The 15,195-nt window shown below is 41.5% G+C and overlaps 1 protein-coding gene across 1 annotated transcript in view; it reads right to left on the bottom strand.

Annotated features, from left to right (window-relative positions):
* The window catches only part of CLSTN2 (calsyntenin 2), a 377,146-nt gene that overhangs the window by 46,285 nt on the left and 315,666 nt on the right, over window positions 1-15,195 (bottom strand). Inside the window, exon 9 of the mRNA XM_077826928.1 lies at window positions 2,231-2,393. Coding sequence (XP_077683054.1) covers window positions 2,231-2,393 — 163 coding nt within the window. The remainder of the gene's footprint in view (window positions 1-2,230; window positions 2,394-15,195) is intronic.

The following is a 15,195-nucleotide window of genomic DNA, read 5'->3' on the forward strand; positions in this document are numbered from 1 at the left end:
ACATAAATATAAAGATAGGATCCCTGCCTCAAGGAGTTTACAATCTAAAGGCTGGTTTCAGAGTAGCAGCTGTGTTAGTCTATATTCGCAAAAGAAAAGGAGTACTTCTGGCACCTTAGAGACTAACAAATTTATTTGAGCATAAGCTTTCGTGAGCTACAGCTCACTTCATCGGATGCATTCAGTGGAAAATACAGTGGGGAGATTTATATACATAGAGAACATGAAACAATGGGTGTTACCATACACACTGTAAGGAGAGTGATCACTTAAGGTGAGCTATTACCAGCAAGAGAGCAAGGGGGTCGGGTGGGGGGGGAACCTTTTGTAGTGATAATCAAGGTGGGCCATTTCCAGCAGTTGAAAAGAACGTCTGAGGAACAGTGTGGGGTGGACGGGGGCGGGGGGGGGGTAATAAACATGGGGAAATAATTTTACTTTGTGTAATGACCCATCCACTCCCAGTCTCTATTCAAGCCTAAATTAATTGTATCCAGTTTGCAAATTAATTCCAATTCAGCAGTCTCTAGTTGGAGTCTGTTTTTGAAGTTTTTTTTGTTGAAGAATTGCAAATCTAAAGGCTGGATTTGATAACCCTTACACACTGAATAGCGCCAACGCCTCTAAGCAGTTGCAACCTTCACTGAAAACATACAGTAAACGACAACAGACCAAGCTTGTAAGATAGATGCAGGAGGAGGTGGGAGTTTTGCCCCATAACTTGACATTACTGCAGTCAGCCATTTTGTGTGTTTAACCACTACTAGCTAAAAACCAAATACCAGATAGCTAGAAATAATTTTAGGGCTCTAAAAGGCAAGGCCAAACAACTACATAAATGCAGTTTTTCTAATTGAAATAAATAAATAAATAAAAACCAAAAAAGTTAATATGCCATAAAAATAAAAGAAAATGTTTAAACAGACAATCTTGGTTTTAAGTACCATTGTCATATACATTTTATTATGGTTATAACTATAAATACTAAAAATGTTTTAATAATAAAAAATAACATGTAATTTCCTACATTAAAAAAAATTGGTAACCCACTAGGGGTGGCTATAATAACCCACTGAAATTATTATAAATGATGTGCTTTATTTAAACTAGCTATATAAAAAAATCAGCAAAAAAATACACTTTAGAGCAGTCCAAAAAAGCTTTTCTTAGGGCAGGGAGCTAATACCTAAACTCCCCATCGGCTGGACAGAAGGCGGGCCCCTGGAAGACCAGCTGGTAATTACTCAAGACCATCTCAAACTTTGGGTAACTATAATGTTTGTGGTGCTCTAAACTATTGCTATTGCATATATGCAGGTGTGCTTAAAGCCTAATAAAATAGTATTATTATTAAACAAAGAAGTTGAGTCCCCATTGATTTATGCCTAATGCCACCTTAAAAAAACAAACCAGTTACGATTACCATTGCTTTGGGTTCAAAAAACTCTGGGTAATGGAAGAGAGAAAACATTTAACAACAGAAAGGGAATACATCCCCTGGGAAAGTATTTTTCCCTATTTTGAGCACATTGTACACATTGTTCTATTTCATATTAGGAAGTTGTTTTTGTTTTAATGGTTTTTTTAAAGTTACATTCCTGTGCATGAGTAGATGGCAACAGAGGGAAGATTAACAATGGAAATCTAATTGAAAGAAGTGAACTTTAGAGGAAATCGGATGGAGGAAGTTTCCAGTGCATGAAAAAAATGTGAAATAAGAGACAGAAGTACAAGTGGCATAAGGACAGGAAGGAGGACTGGGAAGAATTCACGGCATAAGAAGGGGAGCAAGAGGCAAGTAAGGCTAATATATAAGCAGGGCAAGCTGTGTAGGGTTTTGAGGACATGAACAATATTTGGATGGGCTTGAAGCTGAAGACCAAAAAGAAGGAGGTTAGAGAAGTCAAGACAAAAGGTAATGAAGATTAGCCTCACCTCAGTACATGCACAATGCAAGCCAAGTACATTATTGCATAATGGAAATATAGGGCCTGCTTCTGCTCTCAATTCCACTACTTTTACCACTGTGGAACTTCATTGATTTCAGTGGGGCTTCTTCTGTTTTATACCAGTGAAAGTGAAAGCAGAATCAGCTTTCCGTCAGTCCCATAATTCCTTAAAAAAATTATTCTTAGTGCACTTCACATGAGAGAGGCGGACAGGGGAAAAAACACTCTTTAAATGGGATTTAAATACTTTCTCTCAGTTTATGTACCCTTGATCGTGTTACCTTGCCAGCAAGCACCAACAGTTAGCTGCATGGCTATGTGTGATGGATGAATAGGCCAATCATTTGTCACAAGGTAAGGCTCATACGTCGTGCCGTCCATATATAAGGTAACCACAGGAAACTCAACATTGACGACGTAGTAGTGCCATTCTTTATCACAAATCTGAATAATAAAAGAAATGAAAGAAGATCTTTAGATCCCTTTGTTCTGCTCCTATTTTCATGCAGAATAAATTCTTTTGATCATGTTATTTCCAAGACGTGGAATTCTACTGGTAGAAGCAGATAACAATTACTGCACTTTAGGCTGAAAAAGAACAATGTTAACATTTTCATGGATAAATTTTTGACACAATGCTATGGTATTTAGCTTGTAACTCTGTGGTTACATGTCTACACACGCTGGTCAAAAAGGAGGCATCTCACTGAAATTAACAAAAGTCAAACCAATGTTGACAAATATCACAACTGGCACACATGTGTAACACATTTTAAACAAATTCCTCTTAAAACACATTCTTTAAAGGGATGGAGCAGAGTGAAAATTCAATGGATTTTGCACTTGTTGTGCATCCTTACATTACTTAAGTCAGATTAACTAGTTAATACATCAGAATAGTTAATGTTTGTACAGCCTTTCAAGAATACAAAGTTCTGTAGAAGTGCTCAATAGTGGTTTTTGTATCTGACCATGATTATTCTAGACCATGAATCAGCAACCTTTGGCATGCAGCCCGCCAGGGTAAGCCCCCTTGCGGGCCGGGCTGGTTTGTTTACCTGCTGTGTCTGCAGGTTCGGCCGATTGCAGCTCCCACTGGGAGTTCATCAGCAGTTCATCACTACAGACCAATGTGGGGTGCGGGAAGCAGCAGCCAGCACATCCCTCAGCCTGCACCGCTTCCCGCACCCCCCATTGGCTTGGGACACGAACCACGGCCAGTGGGAGCTGCGATCAGCTGAACCTGCAGACGTGGTAGATAAACAAACCAGCCCGGCCTGCCAGGGGGCTTACCCTGGTGGGCTGCATGCCAAAGGTTGCCAATCCCTGTTCTAGATATCCCTTTTCCCCCTAAATTAGGAAAGAATTTATTGCTCAGGGCGTTGATGAATTATTAGCACTTGTTTGACCCAAATATTATTATTTATTATTATTATAAATTGTATTGCCTTGGTGCCTAAGGTCCTCAGTCCAGGAGTTCATTGCCCTAGGCACTGTACAAATGGAACAAAAGAATGGGCCCTGCCTCAATGAGCTTTCAATCATGGTTTGGGCAGGTAACATGAAAGTTTCCTCACGCAAATCTATCAATGAAACTCAGCGCTGGCCAACATTTCTGCTGCTATTTCAAATGTGAGATCCTATTCTGTTATGCCAATGTACCTTTGTCTTGAACACCAGTGCCCACAGCTAATTCCATACCAGCCATGCCAAATCTTGTGTGATCATTTGTGAGATGGACAGGGGTTAAAATGAGACCACCACACCCATTTTCACTTGTAACACAAATACAGATTTGAAACAGGTCTTCAGATATGAAAGACTATGCAAACCCCATTGCATTCCTAGCTCCCTGATCCCTTCATGAAATCTTGCAGATTTTCAAGTTCAAAGGCGTAACTCACAATAAAGTGAGAATGCAAAAATGTGTTTTTAAAGATGAAACAGTTTCAATCATCACTTGCAACTTTGAAGTCTGTACAGATAATTGTTTTCATGTTTTAAGACAGTGACACACTTGAATGCAGATATTGTCCCTGTTTCTCTAAGGCGAGCAGAAAGGTAAGCGATGTTAAAGGGTAACAACTTTGTCCTCAGTTGGGTTAAATGTTATCTGTAGCAATATCTGCCCTTTGAGAGAAAAGCTAATGTTTTGTTCCAGAAGACATTTCAACAGAGCTTAATCACTTCCATTTCAAATGGATACATTTATTATTGCAGACATTGTAGCCAAACAGCAAGAGATAAACGCAACAACATGCTGCTGAAGCCTTCCTTTTCCCAAGCAATATAGAGCACAAATGTTTTCTGAAGGTTAAATGAACTAAAAGCAAAACTGAAAGTAAATAAATTGGAAAACTGAAAACTCTTTTGAACAAACAGCAACAACAAATAGGATTATTCAGTCTGTCCCTTCAGGGAAAAGCAGCGTTTCAAGAGTCCTGAACTAATTGTGATGCATCATACCTACACATGTTTATCTTGTTACATAAAAGAAAATGACTGATGTGGCTGAATATGGGATACTGTCAACACATGACACAAGCCTCAGAGGTTATAGTCTATACATTTCTGAGGGCTCCCCACGGGTGCCTCTTTTTGCTGTTATAAATAATACTCTTTGGGAGATACCAAGTACCACTGCAGATGAGCAATCCTTGCTACATCCAAACAAAGAACAAGGACATTTTAAAAAGACAAACTCTCGGGGGGAACTCTTGTGTGTATATTATAACAACCTGTGAACGGGCAGCTAGCTGGATTGCTCAATTGACTGAACAATCTGGTAATTATACAGGAACACAAGATTAAATCACTGCACTGAACCAGGAGATGATTCCACTTAGTCTAGTGCTATTGGATTCTTCAGAGAAATATGTAGGTGTCCGTCATGTACAAATTAACATTTCTATAGGGAAATTTATAGACCGTATGATGTGTTAGTCCTCTACCCCTAAGGTATTAAAAATAATAGTTAAAAGAAACCATGGCCTAAGTAACAGCATCCGCTTCTTCACTATACTAACAGGAGTGGAACAAGCTCTGATCCTAAATTTGAACTGGAACACAAAGTATACACTTTGGTAGTCTATGTATTTTGTGTCCCTGATTCCGATCTCACAAAGTTATGACCGTATAAAACAGCCATGAAATGACAATGGGGCCAGGCATGCCTCACACTCATGCTCTCAACTTAGAATTGTGTCATTCTCACTGCAGTGGGAAATCACAGTGGAGAAGGCCTCCTAGGACTACAGACTTGACAATGTGCTAGACAGGGGTGGACGAGGCAGAAAGGTCAAATGGGCTCACAGAAGTAAATGGGCTTCCATAGAATTTGGTCAAAAGAACTTTATAGCAGTTTAGCACAATATGAAAGTTTCTTACATTTCCAAACAAAACAAAGACACCACATTTTGGTTTTTATATATATATATATATATATATATAAACACTTTTTAGTCTCTGGACTACAACAGTCACTGATTCTTATGGCTAATTTTATTTCTGCTGCATTCTGTTGTGAGCCTAGAACTAACATGTGCCACACTGGCTGTGCAGAATTTAAGGAACACCCACCCACCCTTTCTGAGGGCCATTTAAATGCTACTACTTTGGCAAGTACCAATATTATGGTCATTTTTGTCAGAGACAAAGACACACTAGCACCCTGCCAGGTGTTAAAGAGCTATCATTGGCTTAAATAGCCCTTCCTCAGCAACAAGAAGGTTTAAACAAGAAATTTAAATTTCATCACAGAGAAAGTTCAACCCTCACATCCACAAGAGACTACTTGTCGCCTGCACCCCAGTTTGGGGTAATCCTCAAAGAGAGGACAGTGGTCTGAGAGAGAGAGAGACAGTGCCCTCCATTTCACCTCTCCTCCTCCCAACTCTCTGCTCAGCTCTCAAACAGCTGAATTAAGGGGGAGTGATCCCAGGCTGGGAAGAGACCCAGCCTGTGAAATTTACAGCAGTGTATGGTGAGACAAAACCTTTGCTTTTAAATTCACTTAGCTTAAGTTAGGTGTTAGTTTGCACATCACTCTTATTTTCTTTTGTAGCCAACCTGACTTTTATGTATCATCATTTATAATTACTTAAAATCTATCTTTCTGTAGTTAATAAACTTTTCTTATTGTTTTATCTTAGCTAGTGTGTTTGGAATGAAGTGTGTGGGAAACTCTATTTGGGATTATAAGGCTGGAGCATACATCATTTTCCTTTGATGAAATGATGGACTTTCTATGTGCTTGCACTGTTCTGTAGTGTGCTGGACAATACAAGACACACATGTTTGGGGAACAAGGCTGGGAATAAGAATTTGCAGGTGTCTTCCTGTATGTAATTCAGAGAGTGCTGGTCAGAGTGCTTGTGGGTTTAGCTGGGAGTGAATTTGAATGCTGAAGGTTGTGTGAGCAGACCAGCAGTGGATGTTCTGATAGCAAAGCAGTGTAAAAGGCACCCCAGGCTAGAGAGTTAAGGGAACACCACTGTTCAGTGGTACAGATTGTGCCCTGAGGAATGTCACAACCACCTACCTACACTACAGAACATTAGATGGCATATTTTATATAGCCTGGACAAATCCCAGCATCATCAGATGCACCCGTTTCATTGCACTAACAAATTTAAGGGCCTAGGGCCAGATTTTCACAGGTATTTAGACACCTAAAAATGCAGGTTGGTGCTTAGTGAAATTTTCAAAAACATCGGAGCAGGTTAGGTGCCTAACTCCTGTATTATTTCAATGGGAGTTAGGTGCCTAGGTGCTTTTGAAAATCCTACTAGGCACTTATTTGCATCTTCAGACCCCTAATAACCTTTGAAAACTTGCTCTGGGTCCTTTATAGAAGTGGATACATTTGAAAAAGCTAATGGAATTGTCCAAGACAACAGGACTTAATTCCAATCACTCAGAGAGCAGCCGCAGTGGGTATTTCATGCCTGGCCATGTCTCAAGAAATAAAATGATGAAATAAATAATGGCAGCATGTAATTTGTTGTGTAACCATTTCAGACACCTTTTTTGAACCTGTTGACCACAGGAAGCCAATATGTTTTCCCATATGCATCTACTGTGGCAGCAGAACATAATGCAACCACTACAGTGAAGCTGTTAAAGTAAAATGACAAAATGCATTGGCAAATCAAGATTTTTTTTAATCAGATCTGGTAAGAAATTTTTAAATACCCTAATTTATAAAGCTATCCTAGTGAGATGTTACAGATGAGCAAACTTGACCTTAAAAGACTGCTGGGTGGCCAGGGTGGTCTAATCACTTTATCATGTCAGTCTGCCTCTCCAGTGCATTAATCAAATCATAACTAAATAATCAGCTTGGAGGCTCAGTGGTATTTATAGCCATCAGGATGCATTTTATATAATAGATGCAAATAATGTGATATACTTTAATGGAATAATCTCTACATTCATACACAGCTTTTCAAGCTATAAAATACCCACCCTCTTCTGATGGAGTTATCGAATGCCAAAGATTTTGCTAACTGATATTGGTGTGATCTGGACCAAAACCAAAGTACTTTTACCTTGCCCTTTGCAGTCTGCAAAATAGCCAGGTACTTTCTTGCCCATTACATGCAGATAGTTCTTATACACATACAAAAGTAGACTTCAGTGCAGTTGGACTGCTTGCATTATCAAGGAGTAAGAGTTGCAGGATCCAGCCTTGTTTACTTCAATGGGGCTACTCACATGAGTAAGGAGTGTTCACATGCTCTGTATAATGGTTTGCAGAACTGGATTTAACATTTACCATTGTGGCAAAACAAGAGGAAAAATTAGCATAATATTCCTCTTATGCTAGTGTAACTTCATTGGCTTCAGAATCAGGCCCATTGGGAGTTTCATAGATACTAAGGTCAGAAGGGACTATTATGATCATCTAGTCTGACCTCCTGCAGAACGCAGGCCACAGAATTTCACCCACCCACTCCTGCGAAAAACCTCTCACCTTTGTCTGAGCTATTGAAGTCCTCAAATCGTGGTTTAAAGATTTCAAGGAGCAGAGAATCCTCCAGCAAGTGACCCATGCCCCATGCTACAGAGGAAGGCGAAAAACCTCCAGGGCCTCTTCCAATCTGCCCTGGAGGAAAATTCCTTCCCGACCCCAAATATGGTGACCAGCTAAACCCTGAGCATATGGGCAAGGTTCACCAGCCAGATACTACAGAAAATTCTTTCCTGGGTAACTCAGATCCCACCCCATCTAATATCCCATCACAGGCCATTGGGCCTATTTACCATGAATATTTAATTACCAAAACCATGTTATCCCATCATACCATCTCCTCCATAAACTTATCGAGTTTAATCTTAAAGCCAGATAGATCTTTTGCCCCCACTGCTTCCCTTGGAAGGCTATTCCAAAACTCCTCTCCTCTGATGGTTAGAAACCTTCGTCTAATTTCAAGTCTAAACTTCCTGGTGGCCAGTTCATATCCATTTGTTCTTGTGTCCACTCCCTTAAATAATTCCTCTCCCTTAAATAATTCCCTTAAATAATTCCTTAAATAAATTGCGCGCGTTCGGCAGAATCAGGCCCCTATGGAGGTTATGAAAAATGCAGTCTGTTTTCTTTTAAGAAAATTTCCATCATACAATGGTTAGTAGATATTTTATGAACTTCATACCAGCTTCCTTCTCTTGCTTTTTTTCATCTCATAATGCACATCATAATCCTCCATTTTGTGACAATGACTTCAGCACATCCTGCGATTGCACACAATATTCTGAGCTCTGAGGTACTATATAAAGAAGTCACAAATATCTTTTCACTGATTTTTCGATACTCTGTGGGCAAAACGGTGGGGACGTGTGACTGTGCTGCTGCCCTGTTTTCTATGTGCAGATACTCTGCAAACAGAGTTGGATGAAGAAAAATGCTGCATCATTGATGTTTAAATTGCACATATTTTTGAAGTTGCACAAGGAACAACCAATGTTATCAACACTGATTTACACATAGAGGGCAGATTCCACCATCAGCTATTCCTGTGTAACTCTACAGTATACCCACTGAGATCAGTGGAGAGACTCCAGATTCACAGCAGTGTAACTGAACAGAATTCAGCCCAGTCACTTTAAACTGATGTTTTACTCTTTCAGTCAATAAAAGACATTTATCTCCGCTTCCCTAGTAACTGCTGCATTCTTTGTCCTTGAGATGTAACCCACTTTTCCAAACACATGCATACAATGCAGCATCTTTGTGGAAAATCAGTAACGTTTAAGGGACACCCACTTTGCTTTTTTTTTTTTTTAACCCTACTATTCCTAGTCCAACTAAAATTACTGCCAAGGAAGTGAGGTAGAAATAGAAAATAATCCCTTTTTGAAAGATGTTTACTTTGTGCATTTGACAGCACTTTGTGTTTGGTTAGTATCTCTGTTCCCTTATATGGTCAGTCACTCATGCCTCCTCCCACACTTTATTTGTATGGGCATTTCCAGTACAGGGAGTCCTGGGACTTACAACACAATTCATTCCTCAGAATTGCATTGTAAATCGAAACGGTGCAGGTCGAAACTGCTTTTCCCATAGGAATCAATGGTATAAAGGGGGGATTGGTTAATACACAATTTTCACCACAATACCCTAGATTTTTGTACTAAATGAATTATAGATGACTAATGTAGCAACATCAGTGTATTTATTTGGTAAACATCATTCAAATAAACATACAAAATCACATATGCTTTGAGTTTCCAGAACTTTTTGAAGGGCTCTTGGCTGGGGGCTTCTCTGAAATCTGGGCTGCAGTCCTTTCTGGACTCTTCTCTGCAATCTTAAAGAATGTGTCCAAGGAACTTTGTACAGATGAATTGGGCTTGCTTTTTACAGAATTGCTTGTACATAACTTTGTGGTCATGTTATAATGAATGGAGCTGGAACGGGGTCCCTTGAAGTCGCTTGTCTGATTGGCTTTCAGGGCCAGAGCAGCTTGTTGCCAGGTAGCCTTGCTGCTTGTTTTTGATTGGCTCCCAACCCCGGGCTCAGCCAATCAGAAAGCTTGAACAGTGAAATCAGTGATTGGCTGAGGCTCAGCATGTGTTGTGTGCTGTCCTCCCTGCCGGCTTTCCTCGTAAGGGTGAAACAAGCATCATAGGGGCGAAATGGGCAGTCAATTGAAAAGTGTTGTACGTCCAAGGACTCCCTGTATTAGGGGAGGGAACAATATTGAAAAACGAAGGGAAGTGGGGCCTCCTCCGTTAAACCTTCTGGTTTGTGCTTGACTCTGCCTGATGCCTTCATCTTGCTAGTGCCCATCAGCCTGTTGCTTCTCCTCTCCTTCCCCTACAGCACAGGACTTTGCTGTCTCTCCAAATCCGTGGAAAGCAGGCTTCCTTTCAAACTTTCTCCTCTGGATACTTCCTCAGGTTTACCTCCATGGACAGCATCATTTAGGGATGGGGTGGGGGAGCTGGGTAGCAGAGTAGGACAAATGACTGAAAACACTCTAGCATGATTAACTTTATCTACAAAGATTTGTGAAAACTACTTTTCAATGTGTAAATATTTTAAAATAAATCACTGGAACACTCAACTTTAAAAATATTTAATATCATAAAAAGAATTTTTCAAAGAAACTTTCCTTTTTCCCTACTTGTTGTCCATCAACAGCTTTTTTGGCTTGTCCAGAGGATGACTTGCTTGAAGTCCTCAGGTCCAGCTATTCTCTTCTGAGTACTTGTGATTCCTTTGTGCTGCTACTTGGTCAGATAAGTAGTTAAGTCCAAAAAGAGACTAAATAGGTTACACATTAATTTCAGAGGGACTTAATTCCACAAACCCTCTGGATCAATTGTTCTCTTACCTCCTGGGATGTGCCACCACTGACCACTTTAGGGACTGCACTGGCTATTCTCTGACACAGATGGGTTTGTGTACTAATGCAAGGTCTCCCAGAAACAAGTTTTCTGACACTGGCCAGGCTATGCATTGGTGGAAGTAGAACAAGTTCTGGGTGAATCTGGTCTCTGACTTGCTTATCTCCACCTCCAGGCTTGTTTTTTTTCTCCTCCCCTCTCTGCTTTTTCACCTCTCTGCTTTATTTAGTGCCAGCTTCCTTACAGTCCTTTTTCATTATCTTCTGACTATTGATATGAAAGCTAGAGCTGTGCAGGGAATGGAAATTCCATTTTACGGAGGATGTCAAGATTTTGACATTTGTTTTCATCCCAAATGGGAACAAAACCCCCCAAAATTTGAAATTTTCTGTGAAAGAAAGTTCTTGAAAAAATCATTTGGAGTTAAATTGGGTTTCTTTGACAAAATCAAAATGGTTCCATTTTGAATTTTTAAAATGTTATAAAATAAAATATAAAATGAAAAAAATTCCCAATGAAATCATTTTCAAAAGAAAAAGAAAAATATTTCATTCCAAAAATATCAAAAAGGGGCATTTCAGCATTGTTGGAACTTTCTCTCTGAATAGGGTGACTATATTTCCCTATGCTGTATACGGGACGTGGTAAAATTACTTGTATTCAAACAAGTTCAATGGGAATCAATCAGAACTATGCAGTACAAATGTTCAAATTAACATCAAGTTGACTAAGCCCCTGTTAAAAAGAAATTCTGCGTAGTTGGATTCTTTTTATTTACCTTCTTATCTTTAAAGCTTTCAAGTTCACATGAGGAGGGGTGACACACACACCCCTACCCTCCACATACACACACTCCCATACACCTCTCTCACAAAGGTGGGGTGACTGACCGTCTGACCCACCCTGACACTTTCCGCCCTTCACGCCTGGCTGGGCCCCCAGGACGGACCCGCCTCTCCTGGTACTTGGTGCCGCGTCTTCCCAAGGCAACACATGGGGGGGTGGCACACAGGGTCACATGCCCCTCCCCCCCCAAATTTCTTCCAGCGTTCACACCAGAATGTGGCCAGCAGCAGCCATGGGGGGGATGTGTCTTTGGAGAGCCCATCTCTTCCCTTTCACACACACAGCCCCCGCCACCTCCTGTGGCTGGAAGCAGCTTTTCCCTTCCTGTCCACACAGTGTTGAAAGGCAGCTAACACCTTCAGTCTGCTGCTGGCCTCTGACATAACCTGGCCGCAGACATAACCCAGCTGCCTCCAGCACAGGCAGGAAGGGGTTAATCCCTAAGGATGCATTGTGCACAAGGGCCCAGGGAACCTGACTGCAGAGGCTTCAGTGAACCTGGCCAGAGAGGTGTCTCAGTAGGGGAGGGTGCCTAGGAAACGGACTTATAAGTAAGGCTAAGATTATGTCATGGAGGTCATGGAAGTCATGGAATCTGTGACTTCCAGAGATCTTTTCTGCTTTAGCCCAGGGACAGTGGGGCTAAAGCTGTCACCCAGCATGGGCTCTGAAGCTCTCACCTACCATGGGCCGCAGGTCCCTGCAACTCCCAGCTGCCGTACCCTGGAGCTCTGAGCAATGGTGAGGGGCTCCACACAGCTCCGAGCTGCTGTGGGCAGCAAGGGACCCCAGCATTCTCAGCCACCACAGGGTGCCAGGGGGACTCCGGAACTGCAGCAAGGGTGGGTGCTAGATCCCCCCATACCCATTTTGTCACAGTTATTTTTGATAAAAGTCAGGAAAAGGTCACAGGCTTCTATGCATTTTTATTGCCTGTGACCTGTCCGTGACTTTTACTAAAAATAACTGTGACAAAATTTTAATCTTATTTATAAGAGGTGGATTATAATAATCTCTATTTCATCCAAAAATATTGGTCAATCATCATCCACACATGCTGCATGTAAATATTAAACTGAGTTACAATTTTAAAAATAATGTGGTTATTCGGGGCTAGCCTAGCCATTAAAGCAAAGGACTGGGGAGGTCAGAACATTTGGGTTCTAGTTTCACCTCTGCCATTGACTTGCTGTGTGATCCTGAGCAAGTCACTTAATGTCTCTGACCTACATCCACAAAGGGATTTAGGCATTACAATGCTCAGCCACTGGAATATAGAAACATTCTCAAGCTGTGTCTAGCCCAGGGCATATACATACGAAGTGCACCAGCTTCAACGGGAGGGATAGATAAAGACCCACACCATAATATCCCTTAGTCCAGTGGCTAAGGCACTCACCCGAGAGATGGAAAATCCCTGTTTAAATCCCTTCTCCACATCAGGCAGGGAACTGAACCGGGGTCTCCCACATCCTCAATCAGAACCCTAACCACAGGACTAAAGATAATAAAGGAGGTCACCTCCAGTGTCATGCTGTCCTGCAGAGGCTCAAGAATGTGAGTACCAACCTCAGGGCAGGCTGTTAAGAAACAGGGCACAAACCCCAAATTGACTATGAGTTCTATATTTAGATTTCACCAACCAAGTACCAAGCATAAACTACAACAGCCTAACCATGGAGTCACAGACTGTCCTTCTTGGGTACCTCAATCTATCTTGTCACCTAGGCAAACTTGCCTTTGAGATAGATGGTCCCTTACATCAAAAATCACAACAATATTCAGGTTATTCCCAGTGCCAAAGGACCAATCACTTACCCCAGATCAATTGCACCTTAGATCTCACACCAAAGACAACGCTCAAAGCCAATTCTACAATAAACTATCTAAAGATTTATTAATTAGGAAAAGGAAATAAGAGTAATTTACAAGGTTAATGCAGGTAAACATATACAAACAAATGAGTTTCAGTCTTAAGTTTCAAAAGGTTATAGAAGCTTCTCTAATAACCAAGTTCTATATATTTCTCAGCGCAAACCCAGGCTAATCACAGGATCTCTTGCTTATGCCTAGAAAACCTTGCCCTTGAGATTCCAAGCAGCACAGAGATACAGTTCCTTCTTATTAAGGCTTTTTATTCCTGCTTTCAAGTTGCAATCTTAGCTGATGGGAGAAATTCACTTACATGTGAATTCATGGGGCCGTGAGAGAGCACTCAACAAAGTCTTTTGTCCTGATGTTCTACAATAGTGTCCATGGGCCTTCTCTGTTGGGCAGGACCCAAAACCTTTTGGAAGCCAGCGTTTCACACTAATTCATGTCTCTTTCCTGTCTGGTGAGCTACAGAGGTTTACAGTGCAAATGCTCAAGTTTTACCTTACCATATGGGATAGATATGTTATAAGTGAGATTAATACAAGCACCAACTTACAAGCATTCATAAAGTCTAAGCACTAAGCACATTTTTATAACTCTGATACCTATTTTAGCAATACTAACATACAGGTGAGCCAGACTAATTCCAGCTATGTATTTATTGGTGTTCAGTTGAAACATCAGGGCTTTGGCATGATCTGGCACCTGGTTTGCCAGCATCACTTCCACTTCCTCCTCTGCCACCACCCTCCCCCACCCAAGCTGTTTTGTACAGTGTTCAGTGTGATCAGAGCATACCTACCAGATCAGGGATCCACAGGCAAGACAAGCATTTCCCTGATTGTTCTTCACCTGAAGATCATGCGGGGGCTTAGGCATGAGATAGATATCTGGGTGCCTGCTTGAGGCAGCAGTGCACATGCCCACAGGCAGAAATTTAGGTGCCTATGGAACATTTACAATAAAAAATTAGGTGCATAGTGATTTTAAGCACTTACAGGGTTAGGCAGCAGTTGAACAGGGGTTTTATGGATTACAGTAGTACCTAAATCTATAGGTCTATTACGGGAGTTGGTGGGTGAGGTTCTGTTGCCTGAGATTTGCAGCAGGTCACACGAGATGGTCCCTTCTGGTCTTAATGTCTATGAGTCTAATTTTGGGGTTTAGGTAACTAAGTCCCTTTGTGGACCTGGTCCTATGTGCTTTAATTTAGCCATCTGTAAAATGAATATAGGAATAATACCTATTCACTTGGGAGAAGTTATGAAGTTTAACTAACGTTCCAAAAGCAGTTCCTTTAAGATAATTGGGTGAAAATGCTATATACAAGAATTATCATTATTAAGGCTATGAATTAATCATGGGTAGGTCATGGGCAGAAAAAAAAAATGACAGCCCCTGACCTGTCCATGATTTATACCATAGATACCCCTGATTGAATCTTGGGGCTGTAGGGGGGCCCACTGCCACTCCAGCCATCACCAGAGGGGAAGCCCGCTGCCTCTCTGGTCCCCACCGTGGTGGGGGAGTTCCAGGTGGCCCACTGCTGCTCCAGCCACCGCCAGGGTTGGGGAACCCTAATGGGCCCACTGCCACTCCAGCCGCCGCTCAGGGAGCGAGGGAGCCCTGGGGCCTGCCACTGCTCCAGGACTGCTGCCAGGAGCCGCGGCTCCTC

This window comes from Eretmochelys imbricata, chromosome 9 (genome assembly GCF_965152235.1).
Source record: "Eretmochelys imbricata isolate rEreImb1 chromosome 9, rEreImb1.hap1, whole genome shotgun sequence".
Lineage (NCBI taxonomy): Eukaryota > Metazoa > Chordata > Testudines > Cheloniidae > Eretmochelys > Eretmochelys imbricata.